This window comes from Elephantulus edwardii, unplaced genomic scaffold, assembly GCF_000299155.1.
Source record: "Elephantulus edwardii isolate Elephantulus edwardi_28Jun2011 unplaced genomic scaffold, EleEdw1.0 scaffold00015, whole genome shotgun sequence".
NCBI classification, from domain to species: Eukaryota; Metazoa; Chordata; class Mammalia; order Macroscelidea; family Macroscelididae; genus Elephantulus; species Elephantulus edwardii.
In genome coordinates, this window is record NW_006399765.1 from 4,567,847 (window position 1) to 4,582,595 (window position 14,749).

Below are 14,749 nucleotides of genomic sequence, written 5' to 3' on the forward strand. Positions count from 1 at the left end.
TCCCATTGCCACAGTGCTTGTCAAAATGAGTTCTGATTAATCTCCTTTGTCATTGTGTCCTTTACCATTCCCTATCACTCCTCCCTGAGAGAGATTTCACCCTGGTTCATAAGGAAAAGGGGATGGCATATTCCCTTAGCTACTTCCTGCTGTATAGGGACGCTGTAGGTTTCAGGGTGAAGATCTTCTCTCACTACTCTAAAGGGCCCCTTTGGCAATAGGAAACACGTAGACTATTGTGGAGTTTGATTTTTGAATTTAGATGCACTGTTATCAATTGTGCTTAGCCGTACATGTTCATATCCTTGAAGATGCATCTATGTTCTAATTATTAATGAACGTTTGTAGCTGTTCCTTCTCATTTTGGAGTTGTGCCCGTGAAGTCCCTAGAATTTTAACTCTGTGTCGTCAAGGTAGTGTTCCAGAGACGAGGAGGATGGCACAGGGAAGGGCAGGCTGTTCATAGTGTTGCTATATGAGTCATTCTCAACTTGAGGGCCTCTAACAGCTACTTAGAGGAAGTAGCTTTTCCCTACTTGCATTTCAAATGCCTTCCAACCTACCGGGCTCACCTTCCAGCGCTGTCTCTGACAACGCTAGTCACAAGGTTTTCACTAGCCGATTTTATTTTTTTCAGGAGTCGATCTTTCTTCCTTGTCTATCTTGGTCCAGAAGCTCCGCTGAAACCTGCCTACCATCGGTGATCCTGCCAATATTTTAAATACTCAGAGAGAAAGGATACAACCCTAGCACATACATTTCCTGATTTTAGACCACGCAGTGCTTTCTTGTCTGTTCAGACAACTGCTACTTGATCTATGTATGGGCTTTCCATGAGCTTACTTGTGTTCTGGGATTTCCATTCTTCTCAGGGTTAGCCATAATCTGTTATGATTCACATAATCAAATACCTTTGTAGAGTCAATAAAAACACAAACATTGGCCATAGCAAAAAAAAAAAAAAAAAAAGTACATGCGGCATAGCTTCCCCTCATCACAGCAACACCCTACAGTCTACCCCAGAAAAACAAACTGACAATTTTGTCTTGATACCTGGTTTGTTTTTACATTGCAGACTCTACCCATTGATTTTCTCTGTCTTTTTTCTAAGCTAAGAAACTATTTCCCCCCAAAGCTTTCACAGCTAATCCACTCTTTTCTTACATATTGATTTTGATTGCTTATTTACTCTATTACTTGACCAATCCATCCCCGGAGAGCTGACTTCCGGTTCACTGGTGATGAAGAGGCTCTGAGGTCTTCTGACATGCCATTCGTGTCTCCTCTTTGAGCCCGTTTCTTCAGGGCTTCCAGGCAAGTCCTACTGTCTCCTCTCCTTCAGGCAGCAGTGAAGTGTACAGAAGCATGAAATGCTGAGGAGGATGCTTCCTCCCTGCAAGAATTATTGCCTCTCTGAAGCCAATAACTTACTTTGCTGGAAAATCTTCCTTTCCTATATTCTGTAGAGCAGCTTTATTGGGACATAATTTCTATACGTAATGTTTACCCAAGTAGGATGTGCAGTTCACTGGGTTTAGTGTGTTCACAGAGCTGTGCAACCAGCAGCACTATATATTTTAGGATCTTTTTCAACACCCCAAAAAGAAGCCCTGTACCAATCAGCAGTCACTGCCCATTCCCCACTCCAACCCTAGGCAGCCACTTTCTGTCTCTACAGATTTACATTTTCTGAACATTTCATAGAGTGAAATCAAGCAATATGTGGTCTTTTGAATCTAGCTTCTTTTGTTTAGCATAATTTTGATCGCTTTAGTACTTTACTTATTTAGTTTTTTATTGTAAGTTGAGTGCAAATGTACAGAGTAGATTGATATTCCATTCCAGCATTTATAGAATTTTTTTTATGACCCTGTAACAATTCCCACATTGTAACAGCACTCTTCCCACATTCTCTCTATGATTCTCATTTCCATTTTTCCTTCTGTAATCTCCTTTCCTGCCTTCTCAGCTTTATTTCTGGGCAGATTCTGCCCTTTGCTCTTGTGTGGTTGATTGCTCCAAGGATTGAGTACCTCCTTTGGTGTTACTGTTCACCTCATAGTACCTGTCTGCGTTTGTCTGAAAGTTGTGTCACAGGAGTGAGTTCATGTCTAGGCACAGAGTGTGGCTAAGAGTCATAGTCTTGGGGGTTCCACCAGGATGGTGGGACAACAAAGGTTGCTCTAATTGACAGTCACGTAACCTCTCTGCATCTCAAAATATTCACCTGTAAAATGGAAATTCTTTAAAGACCAAAAGAGAGATTGTCTGTAACTGTGCTCTGTAAGTTGTAAATGGCTGTTGATGATGTTGGTGATAGTGGCAATGGTGGTGGTGATGGTGGTGGTGGTGATAGTGGCAGTGGTGGTGATGGTGGTGATAGTTGCAGTGGTGGTGGTGCTGGTGGTGGTGGTGGTGATAATTATGGTGGTGATCGTGATGGTGGGGGTGGTGGTGGGGTGGTGATGGTGGTGGTGGTGAGGATGGTGATGATGGTAGTGGTGGTGAGGATGGTGGGGGTTGGCGGTTGCAGCGGTAGTCATGGTGGCAGTAGTAGTGGTGGTGGCATTGGGAATGGTCGGGTGGTGGTGATGATGGTGGTGGTGGTGGTGGTGATGGTGATGACGGTAACGGTGGTGAGGATGGGGGTGGCAGTTGCGGCAGTAGTCATGGTGGCAGCGGCAGTGGTGGTGGCATTGGAGATGGTAGGGTGTTGGGGTGGTAGTGGTGGGAATGGTGGTGGTGGGTGGGGATGATGGTGGGGATGGGGGTGGCGGTGGTGGTGATGATGATGGTGGTGGTGGTGATAGTGGTTGGGAGATGGTGGGGGGATGGTGGTGGTGATGATGGTAGCAGTGGTGGGTGTGAGGTGGGGGAGGTGGCGGGGTGGCGGTGGTGGTGGTGATTCAAAAAAAGAACCGCTCAGGGCTGGGACTCTGAAGGTCATCTTGACCACTTCCCTAGTGCTAGAATATTTCTCCCATATTCCTACAAAGTAGACGCTTAACCTAAACTCCTCTCATGACAGGGAGTGTGCTGTGTCCAGTGAGGTTATTCTTTGCTTATGAGAACATTTTTTTCTCCTGTGTTGAAAATCATAAATGTTATATCAGCTATACCAGGCAGTATAAGAGGCACTTTCTACACTGTATCTTAACTGATCTTTCAAATACCCAATGAGGTAAATACATCCTCATTTAACAGGTGGAGAAACAGAATTAGCCGGTTAAGCAGCTTGTTTAGGGTCCGACAGCTGGTAAAGGTTTAGGCAGGATTTGACCCTAGGTCCAGCTGATTCAAAGCCCATGCCCATAACCTCTGAATGGTTTGTAGTCCTCCCCATAAATTCCCAGGCAGGTCTCTAATTTCAGTCCCTGCAAATACGTGGGGCAGGGTTTGCCCTTCTCGTCCACACTGGCCCTTGACCACCAGCCTTTACCAGACGTTCACCTCACCAATGTTGCTGTGCAGAAGACATCTCCCGACTACCATCCAGAGAAGGTGAGGAAGCTGGAACTGGATTCATTGTCAGTGGGAAGAATGGACATCAATTCTGAAAGGGAGGTAGACAGGGAGAGGGGGAAAGCCAGGCAGGTGAGTTCTTTGAGCACTGAGGGGAATTCTGAGGGGCAATGAGAGAGTGGAGTTGAGGTACATACAGAATGTCTCTGAACTCTAAAACTTTCAGCCATGTTCTAAGGATGTATAACCTTTCTTTGATTTTTTTTGTTTTAAGAGACAAAAGAAAAGATGTAAATTGTCTTTCAGTTATATTTAAGAGCCCTAGTTTCTCAGTGATTAAAGCATTAAACTACTAATCAACAGTTGAAACCTTTAGCTTCTCGGCAAGAGAAAGCTGTAATTATCAGTTGTCTGTTGTCTGTAAAGATTGTTGTTGAAACTGTGTGCCATTGAGAGGGAACCAATGCATACCTGACTCTTCTGGGGCTGGAGTGGGAGTGGGACAGAGGGGTGGCAAGGAGCCCAGAACCAGCCTCTCACGGACTTATTGTTCACTAGTGAGGCCAGGCCCACCTTCCACATTATCAGGGCCCAGGGCAGGGCTACAAATGGAGACTTACATATTGTTGTTGTTAGTTACTTTCGAGTCAAATATGACTCGTAACAACCCTGTGAACAAAAGATCTGAACCCTGTTTTATCCTGTGCCTTCCCGACACACAAGAGCCCATTGCAGCAGTCATCATTTTCATAGGATTATCAAAGCCCTGTTATTTAGGAAGTAAATGGCCTATTCTACTTCCTAGTCTGTATTAATCAGGGAGTTCTACCAAAACCTGTCCACCCACTGTAACCCTTATGGCATTTGACACACCAGTGCCACAGCTTTCAGTATCACATAAACTCCAAGTTATCTCTGTACAGCAAACTGACAAACACGTGCTGTACCACTTATAATAATATTCTCCCAAAACACAACACCAGGCCTGAAGAGACTTACATATAGTACATGTAAATATTTAAAAGTTGTAAATCAGACTCTTCTCCTACCTTGACAAAGACACTTATAACAGTTTTCAAGGCCAACTTAGAACTTCAAGTTTAAGGCCAGAAGAGGTGGCACAGAACTGGTCTGCAGCTCACCCACATCACCTTGTTTCCCAGTTCCAGCTCCATACCATACAATGAGGGGCCTTGTGCAGACCCTTCCCCTATACCAGCCACTCTGTGGCCATGAACAGCGCATCCAGGCCTCAAGGATCCAGGCCTCAGGAAGAAGACCCAGGGAGGAGGCCTGAAAGCCCTTTTGGGCAGATATTTCCAGGGTGCCTAGCCCTGATCTTAAAGCAAAGACACAAGCTCTGAGTGACACTTTTCTTGGGACCGGTCCCATGAGTAGGGTTTATAGTGCCTTCTGATTGCAAGTTCCAGCTGGGCAGCTTGCCCAAGTCCAAAGGCTTACTGACAACATTGGTTTTGAGTCTCCTGACAGGCTGAATCCTCATTAATCAAGGTCCCCCTCTCTCCACCTGGCCGGCCTGGCCTCAGGGATGCAAATGGATGCTCCAGCACTTCCGACAGTACCTGGCGTCCAAGCACGGGCCCCAGGCGGTGGAGACACTCTTCAGCGACATGGACAATATCTTTGTCAAGAGCCTGCAAAGCGTGCAGAAGGTGATCATCAGCGACAAGCACTGCTTCGAGCTTTATGGATACGACATCCTCATTGACCAGGACCTCAAGCCGTAAGTGGCCAGGCCCCCGGGTGGGCCATAAGTCAAAGGGGCATGCTTTTCTTGCTTGGCTCCCAGCCTCTCTAGGTTTGGGTCCCAGTTTTGCTCTTCTCTACTTTTGACACCTGGCATGCACTTTCTTGCTCTGTGCCTCGGTTTGCTCATCTGTAGAATGGGGTGGTAAAGTACTTATACTTCAGAGGAGTGTTATGAAGAGCAAATGAGATTCTGCTTACAGAGCCCTGAGCATGGCGCCTGGCCTACGAGGCCTTTCCCGAACTTCTGTCAAGTCAGGGATTCCCCACCCCCACCCCGACGCCAGCAAGGGTCTGTCCCCCTGCATGTCTTGGTGCTTCAAGGCTGTAAAGTGTGACATAAGGGAATATTATTCCCACATCGATCCTTGCCAAGAATGTGGTGCATTCTCCCAGTGCCCCTGAGAAGATCCGGCTAACCGAGAACCGAGAGGCCCAAGCTAACCGGAACCATAGTGATGGTCCTCACATGACACAACAGGACATAGAAGCCCAGTGGGTATGTGGGGTGGGAAGCTTGAGGTCACACAGAAAGTCATGGACAGAGCCAGGTCCAGAGCCAGCGTTTCTGAGCTGAGGTACTCCGCCCTACACTGGTGGTCCCAGAACCAGCTTCCTACCCCGTCACCTTCTTAAGGAGCTTTATAAGCTGGGAGTGGGTACCCTAGAGCTTGCTCAGCCCTGGTAAAAGGCAAGAAGAATTCCAGCACCAGTGCACTTGTCTCCTTTGCTCCAGCAGCAAGAGACGGCTGAGGCATATTAGAGTGGCCGCTGGTAGAGGAACAGGCCAGCAGACTGTGAGAAGCTGGTCTGAGGGCTCTGATCTCCCACTGACCTGCTGTGGGAGCCTCAGCAAGTCCTGTCCTGTTCTGTGACCCAGGGTCCTGTCTGTGACGTGAGGGGTCACATAAAACCAGAAGTTGCAAGCTGGAGGCCCTTGGGCTGCCTTTGACCTTGAGTTTGGCACTCTATGTTCTTCTGTTTTTAATCACATGCCTTCACAAACTCTGCAAATTGGAAGATGTTCACACAACACTTCTGAATTTTGGATCTTCTGTGACAATCAGACAGTCTTGTATTTCTAGAGGGAGCTCTGGTGGCCTAGTAAGTAGGTAAGGAGTTGCACTGCCAACTGAAAGGCAGGTGGTTCAAATCCTTAAGCTGCTCTGCAGGAGAAAGAGGAGTAATCTCTTTCCATGCAGTTTACAACCTCTGAAATCCCACTGGAGGGTCAGTCATGAGACTCAATGGCAATGAATTGCAGTTGTATTTCTGTGCTTAGACTCCACAGGTGGCATGTTGTTATTCTCAGGTGCCATTGAACAGGTTCTGACTCATATTAACCCTGTGAACAAACAGACTGAAACACTGTCTGGCCCTGCATCATGTTGTTAGCTGTGGGATGCCCTTTCCAGTTAGCCACAGTCTTCACTCTTCCCTATGGTGTCCCCAGCCTCTGACATGCAGATCTACAGATTCCATCTGTAGGTGAGCTCTCACTTTAGAGCTTCCCTGGCAGTGCAGTGGTTAAAACTCGGCTTCTAACCAAAAGATTGTTGGGTCAAACTCCCTAGCTGCTGCTGCTCAGGAGAAAGACGTGGCAATTGCTTCCCATAGAGATCTGGTCTTGGAGACCCTATGAGGCCACTCTCCACTGCAGTGTGTAGAGTCACTGTGAGTTAGAATCAGCTTGACACCACTGGTTTGGTTTTGGGATTTTGATGGAATGAAGAAGAAAGGGAAGTTTTTCTTGTGTTCACATCTCTCCTGGAAGAGAGGAAGATGCTGACAGAGTATGAGGCCCCCATAACCAATCTTACACCCCTCTCTACTTCTCTAATTAAGTTGCCTGCCTGGCCCCTCTGGGGATTTTACGTTTATGATAATTGTTTTCCAGGAATTTCAGTCACTGAAACCTTTTGTTTTATATTGATTTGTATGTAATCATTCATATACATCATGTTTTATACATGCACTTTGTGTTTTATACAATCATTGGTATATATTACATTATATATTATATCACTAATTATCATTGCTGTGTGCCTATTATCACCCCATTTTTTCAAGCCTCCATTAAACCTTTTTTCAAAAGCAGAAATTTAGTCTTTTGAAGCGTAGGAGGCTAGAAGTTCAAATTCAAGGTGCCAGCCCTGAGGGTTGGCCCACTCTGTCTCTTGTGGAGGAAGGTCCTTGTTTACTTCAGCATCTGCAGGTCAGGCCTTCCTGGAGATCACAGGGTGTCCTTCTCCATCAAGGCACTTCCTCATGCAGGGGCTTGGGTCCAAAAAGACCCCCTTCCACTCAGGCAGATTCTTTCTTCATAGTAGATTCTTTCTTTAAAGTGAAAAAAATGAAGGTAGCAGCCCTGGTTGAAGTAGGAGTCCTCATCCTGTCTCTCAGTGGGATCCCAGGGGCTGAGGGTCTAGGTCACCCTCGGGCTCTCCTCTCCTGCCCTCTGCAGGTGGCTCCTGGAGGTCAATGCATCTCCATCTCTGACAGCCAGCAGCCAGGAGGACTATGAGCTGAAGACCTGCCTTTTGGAAGACACCCTGCACGTGGTGGACATGGAGGCCAGGTGAAAGCGGGCAGCCACCTTCTGCACTCCCAGGGAGAGACAAATTGGGGTCTTGGGACCTGAGCTGGCCCTGTAGGTGGCTGTGATCTGACCCACCATTTTACAGATGGAGAAACGGAGATGTTCACACAGGACTGGGCCCTGGCCTGGAGACTCAACCTGGTCAGCACAGAGCTGAGGTGACTGCAGCTCTGAGACTCAGCCCAGCAGGATTTCCTTGAAAATCCCTAATTTGGGACCATAGGCCAGTCTCTTCATCTGAACCTCAGTTTCTTAATCTGTAAAATGGGAAGCATGTCACTCTCTCAGGTTGTTAAGTTCAGTTAGCAAGATATTGTACCATGAAGCGCTGGGGTCATAGTAAGGGCCCACTGAGGAGTCATTGTTACCACAGTGTGCATAGATTTCATCTTTGAGAAGCTGGCCTCATTGGACATAGGTCTATGGTATCAGGTATGTGCTAGTCAGGACCGGTTTGAATTGTAAATAACAGAAACTCATCTCTGACTGACTTTAGTGAAAGAGAGGAATTTATTGACTCTCATATTGGAAACTGTAGCTTCAGGAATGTCCAGCAGCTCAATCAATCTACATTGGTCAGTTCATCTTTTCTCACTGTCTCACCTTCTGTCTTTTTCTCTGTCTACATTTCTTTCCCCTGTGTTATATTTTTGCCAATTATTCCAGCAAAAGTCTCAAGGCTGATTGTCACTGGTGGAGATTGGGCCACATGCCCATTCCTGACTTAGGCTGACTGACCAGACCTAGGTCCAGTGTTCAATGCGCAGAGTCGTGGGTGGGGTCACCCCACCTGAGAGCCATGGTCTGAAGATGAGACAGGGAGGAAGGGGCACAAATTTCAACTGAAAACCTTGAGGGGTGCTTAGGCTGGAGTGGGAAGATGCTGAGCCAGCAGGAGGCCACTCATGTACTCGTCAAACATTTGAGCCCTCAGGGGTGCCAGGCCCTGTGGACAGAGTACAGAGCATGACAGCTCCAGGCCCTGTCTCTGCAGTGCCCTTGGTCTGGGAGCAGAGCAGGCTTTAAGCCAGAAACGTCCATAGGAACCTGTTACCAGGACAAGTGGGAGCGTTGGGGACAAAACGGAAGACAGCCCTTCTGTGACTTGACGTGGGCATCAGGGAAATGGCCTGTAAATAATTGACAGAGGAATTTGAGTGGGTACGATGAGGGTGGGGGACAGGAGTGGGGGTGGGCCGAGGATCTGGCCCCCTACTCCTTCATGAACTCTCTGTGTACCCCGTCCGTCCAGGCTCACAGGAAGGGAGAAGCGAGTCGGCGGCTTTGACCTCATGTGGAACGACGGTCCTGTCAGCCGAGAGGAGGGGATTCCTGACTTGCCGGGGGTGGGGAACTTTGTGGCCAACACACACCTGGGTATGTGGGGCCAGGCGGGGAGTGGGCACAGGGCATATGTCATGGAGGCGCACGTGTCTAGGAAGCAGCCTGAGTAACCTGAAATCCAGCTGCTGCTTACTAGCTGTGTGATCTTGGGCAAGGTCCTTAACCTCTCTGTGCTTTAATTTCCTCATCTATAAAACAGAGATTGGGCTCTGCCTCAGCACAGGTGTCGCTGGGTGGTGCAAATGGTTAACGGGGTCAGCTTCGAACCAAAAGGTTGGCGATTTAAGTCTACACAGATGTGCCTCAGAGACTGGAAATTCTATAGGGCGCAGTTTCCGTCAGACACAGAAGGGCACGTGGGGTCCCCATGAGTCAGCGCTCACCTAACTGCAACTGGCTTATCGCAGTATATGCTAGAACATGGCCCAGCACACAGTGAAAGTCACTCTTCTAAATCTGGCAGCTGCAAGTCAGAGTGGATTTTAGGAGACTTAAAGGGAAACGGAACCAACAAAACACCCATAACAGGTTAAGAGGAAGCACATCAGGGTTTGACTTTAAATTTGGTTTTAAAGAAGCAAAATTTCCTCTTGATTATAAAAAGAATTCACACTCATTGTAGAATATTTGAAAACTAAGGAACGAAACAGAAAACCTTCCAGACGTAACCATCCTGAACAATCTGGTGTGTTTCCTCCCAGTTTTTTTTTTTTTAAAGCATATATTTTAATTTTTCCTTTACAAAATTGGCATCGGCTTGAGTTTTGTGTTCCATTTTTCCACGTTGCATTTTCCCACATTATTCAATAATATTCAAATCAACCACCGTTCGGGACAGACCTTTTGATCAGACTGGACTCAGTCTTGCATATACATCATCTCATTTAATTTTCTGGTAACTTATATTTTCACTTAATTGTTATGATACACCATCATATCTGAACTGACTCATGTACCTGAACCTCCTGTGGGTTTTCAGAGGCTTTTTCTCCAAAGGCTATCAATCAATAATAGCACGGGTGATTGCCCATCTTTCTCCTGTGGAGTATCTGGTGGATTTGAACCATGTGCCTTTGGGTTGGCAGTGCAACTCCTTACCACTAGACCACCAGAGCCCCCTATTTTACTTTGTTGTTGATTGCCTTTGAGCTGAACACGACTCACAGGGACTCCCTGAACAAAAGGCCTGAAGCCCCTCTACAACCATCGACATTTATCAAAGTTCATAGAGTTTCTGGAGGCATGTTGTTTAGGACGTGGGTACCATTCCTACTGGTCACCAGACGTTACATAACTTGTTAAAGTTCTGCTAAAAGTAATGAGCTGGGAGTTGGACTTAGATTGGTCTCCAAGACTTGAACTCTCGTTTACTGGATTCTTCTTCCCCGTGCCAGAGTTCAAGAAAATGACCATACAACTAACTGCAGGTCACAGCCCACGTCACTGCTGTCGTGGCTGTGAGGGGCTGCTGCATCAGCTCTGACATGTAGTGACTTTATCTAAGAGAGGACATGTGGCCCAGTCCTGTGGCATCTTCACAGATACTATGTTTGGACACTTTGTTGTAGCCTCTGTGTTGTTCTATCTCGTGGAGGTCGTCCCTATTTCACTGACTCTCAGCTTTACCAAGCGTGATGTCCTTCTCTGGGGTTGGTCCTTCCTGATGACCTACCTTCGTGGCTGTATTTTCTCCAAGACAAAGTGTTGGCTTTCCTGTCCACCCATGGTTTATTCGACATTCTTCACCAGCACCACAGTTCGAATGGGTCAATTCTTGGGTGGTCGTCTTCTTTCATTGTCCAGCTTTTGCGTGCATGTGAGGCAACTGGAAATCCTGTGGCCCAGGTCAGGTGCACTTCAGTCATCCAAATGATGTCTTTGCTTTTAGCACTTGAGAGGCATGTTTTGCAATAGTTTGTCTAATGCAGTAGTTAGGTCGTTTGATTTCTGGACTGCTGGCCTTTGTGGTCTATGGCTGTCGGCCCAAGAAGAATGAAATCCTTGACCATTTTCATTTTTTCCTCATGTACTGTGATGTTGCTTATTGGTCCCACCGTAAGGACTTGAATATTCTTTCATTTAAAATTCACTAAGCCAATTTCTTACAATTGAACTTTTGGTACAGTTCTCATTTTTTTTACTCTTTGTAAATAGTGCTGTAATGAACATCCTTTTACACAGGAGAATTCTGTCTTCTGGACAGAAATTGCTGGGTTAGAGGGATGGACTTACTATAGCCAATCTGCTTTCCAGGAAGATTACATGAATTTGCCAGGTTTGAATTAAAAGAGAGAGAAAAAGACATTTTCAAAATCTTTGCCAGCTTGACAGGTGAAAGTACTGACTCATTGTTGTTACTTGGGTGGCTGGGGAAGTTTCACTGTTTCACATTTGCATTTCTCTTTTTGTAAGCCATCTATACTCTATTTGTTTTTATGTAAGTTAGTTACAGTTTTGCTAAATTTATGAAGGCTTTGGATATTCACTTGTTAGGGATATTATCCCTTTATCTAACTTACTTGGTTTTGAATTTGTGTGTGGCCCCTCTTTTCTTTTTGATGCTAGGACATTTTCAATCTCTTCTGAGAGTATAGTGTGAATTAGGATTACTCGTTTTAGGCTACAGGAGGTCTTGGCATGGACAGCTCAGGGATGGCACCAAGACAGCATGATGGTGCCAGGGACCCACTTCTTCCTTTTTGCTTTGCCACATCGGCAGACCATTTTGGTGCTTTCGGTTATTGCCTCGTGGTTGCAAGCTGACTCTGAGCTCAGAGAAGCCCTGATGGGTGGCCAGTGCGTGCCAGGGAGGTGGGGGTGGGGGTTTGGTGTGCTTAGAATGGATTACCTGTCCACTCAGTACTTTCAGGCCCGCAGATCCATTCACTTCACCAGCTTTAGTGAGTGCCCTCGGGAAGAGGGAAGTGGCTCGGAAGCTTGTGTGCACAATCTCTCAGCATAGACAGGTTGGCATGCTTTCCTGAAACCTGGCATGGGTGGGTCTCGGAGTCATTCTTAGCACACAGGAAGGCTTACTGAGCACCTGTTGGGTACCAGGCACTGTGCTGGCTCTAAATGCATTTCCTTTTCCTTTTTTTTTTTGGTGGGTCTAAATGCATTTTCAATGAGCAAAACTGTGAGGAAAGGCAGTGCAAGGCAGGAGATGGCAGCTTGGGTCTGAGTTTACTACTTGGTGATTAGGGGGAAATAACTTAACCTCTCTTGAGTTTTGAGCTCTGGTGGCTTAGTATTAAGGAGTTGAGCTGCCAACCCAAAGGCACAAGGTTCAAATCCACTAGTTGCTCCACGAAAGATGCACAGTCTCCTCCCATGCGATTTACTGCCTCTGAAAACTCACTGGAGGGTCATCCATGAGTTGGTTCCAACTTAACAGCATTGAACCACCACAGCTCTGCGCCTCAGCTCCCTTTTCTATAAAGTGGGGCAGTAACAGTACCCACTGTGTGAAGAGGCAGAGAACTAAGTTCACACTCAGCGCCTAAAGCAGGCTGGGAGTGTGGAAAACTGGCTGTGTGTGAATCCTAACAGTTCCTCAAAGGGCAAGAATCCTATTCCTGTTTTACAGATGAGGAAAACTGACACTCAAAGAGGTAAATAACTGGCTTGAGGGCCGCGGGTGCAGCCCATGGCTGCCTTGTGGTGGCAGTTCCTTCTGTCCTTAGACCCCAAGCTCCCCACACCTCTCCCATCAAGCACAGCTGATCCAGCTAATTCACCGCTTCATTTCCAGGTTGCATCAATGATCGGAAAAACCAGCTGAGGCAGCTGTTCCACTCCCTGCAAGGCCAAAAGAAAGCCTCCAGCTGATCCCAGTGCCGGGAGGAAAGAGGCCCTGGGCGGCGCCACAGGCCTCCCCTGCCCCCCTCCAGCCTGGCAGCAGCCCTGCTGGCTCAGCGGACGCTGCCCAAGCCCCCTTGCCCTCCCTTGCCCACACCTCCTCCCTGGGTGTCTATGCACCAGGAACCAGCCAATCCCTGGGCCTGGGCGAGCTGTACCCTTGCCGGACTGACTGGCTTGGCAATAGGGCTCAAAGGGGACAAATGAAGCAAGTCTTGCTCCAGGGAGATGGCATTTAATAAACGGGCACAAGCCTCCTGTAGTGTCACCGGGCCTTGCTTAAAGGTGTGTTGGTTGCAGCCTACTCATCTCCTAGCTCTTAACACTTGTTATTTCTCAGGTCAGTGCGGAAGAGCCTTCGGGAACCAGGGCTGGAGAGCTAAGAACTTACCTGTGTCTAGTTTGCCAAGCAAGCAGTTACTCGATCCTGTTTTTTATAGGGAGTCTGGCAAAGGACAGAGTTAACACACACTCCCCTCCTTATAGTGACTAGACTTCCCCCATCTGAGGAGCCCCTGACAACCAGTGGGCTCGAGAGCTCTCAGGTAGACAAGGTGAGGATGAGGAATGCAGATGTCTACGGGGGACAGAGACCCAAGGAAGCCGTCCACCCTCCTCCTGCAACAGGGGAGCTGTCGCTGCAGATGAGGGATATGGCTTGACTCAGGTGAGCACAAATGGCAGGTTTTCAGAAGGAAAACACTTGGTGAATCTTGGTATATCCAAGTGAAGCAGCGGCCCCAGGAAAGCCAGAGGTGCACCCTCTAAACCTGCCGCCGAAAGTGTGTGGGGACGTTCCCCCACCGCCCCGCCCTCTGACTGAGGCCGAACCCTCAAGAACCTCGAATAGGTTCCAAGTCTCCAGAAAAAGGGGTCTGGAAGGTGCTCCATCAGCACCCACCCCACCAGTGTTCAGAGTGGAGAAACTGTCACAACTTCTTCCCACTTAAGATGGGCAACAGTCACGAACGATTTAAGACTCAAAACCTCCAAGTCTCCTTCCCTTCTACCCGTGTGCCCCTCACCAGCCGGTTCTGCCCTGAGGGAACCAGATAGTTCATGTACAAGTGATGGCTCCCTCAGCACTGTTCCAGCCCCTCGTTTTCCTCAGTTACCAATAAGCTCGTTCCAGATTATGCTCGATTCATAGAATTCCTTTAGCTAGTTCCTTGTGGCTTGTTTCCTATTCCACCCACCTGCTTTTTAGAGAAATGTCTCATGGGAAGATACACTTCCCATAAGAAAATACCACCCGAACCATCTCAAAAAGAATGCAGTATTCTAAGCGTGGGCTGCATCTGGCTTATGGAAGGCATTCAGTTTAGCCTACACCAAAGTTTGTAAAAATTTTCTCATTATTGTTGGCAGTATTTAAGACAGGCAGCTGAATATCCAAATCCTGATTTCTAGCTCCTCTTGGAAAAAAGCAGGCACGGAGGTGAGGACATAGGTAAAGCGTGCTCTCCTCTCCAGCCAGTCACCACCCCACCACTCAGCTGTGACACGCTTGTCCCTCCCTGTGCACATCAGACTGTGTAAGTCAACCGAAATCCTGGCATTACTTCAGGGGAGAAGCCGCCCCCCACAGGTGATTTCTAAAAGCAGTGGTGTGCTCTCATAGCGGGGCCGAATGATGCTCATCTACCCGTTCATTTAGCAAGTCTTTATTGAGCCCTCACTGATGATGAACACACGTTCATGTCAGGGTAGCAGACTGGG

General features: G+C 47.5%; 1 protein-coding gene across 1 annotated transcript in view; it reads left to right on the top strand.

Annotated features, from left to right (window-relative positions):
- Nucleotides 1–13,000, top strand: part of TTLL9 (tubulin tyrosine ligase-like family, member 9) — a 49,065-nt gene extending 36,065 nt beyond the window's left edge. Inside the window, exons 10-14 of the mRNA XM_006881426.1 lie at nucleotides 3,443–3,501; nucleotides 5,010–5,206; nucleotides 7,694–7,807; nucleotides 9,081–9,205; nucleotides 12,924–13,000. Of these exons, the coding sequence (XP_006881488.1) occupies nucleotides 3,443–3,501; nucleotides 5,010–5,206; nucleotides 7,694–7,807; nucleotides 9,081–9,205; nucleotides 12,924–13,000 (572 nt within the window). The remainder of the gene's footprint in view (nucleotides 1–3,442; nucleotides 3,502–5,009; nucleotides 5,207–7,693; nucleotides 7,808–9,080; nucleotides 9,206–12,923) is intronic.
- The last annotated feature ends 1,749 nt before the right edge of the window (nucleotides 13,001–14,749 follow it).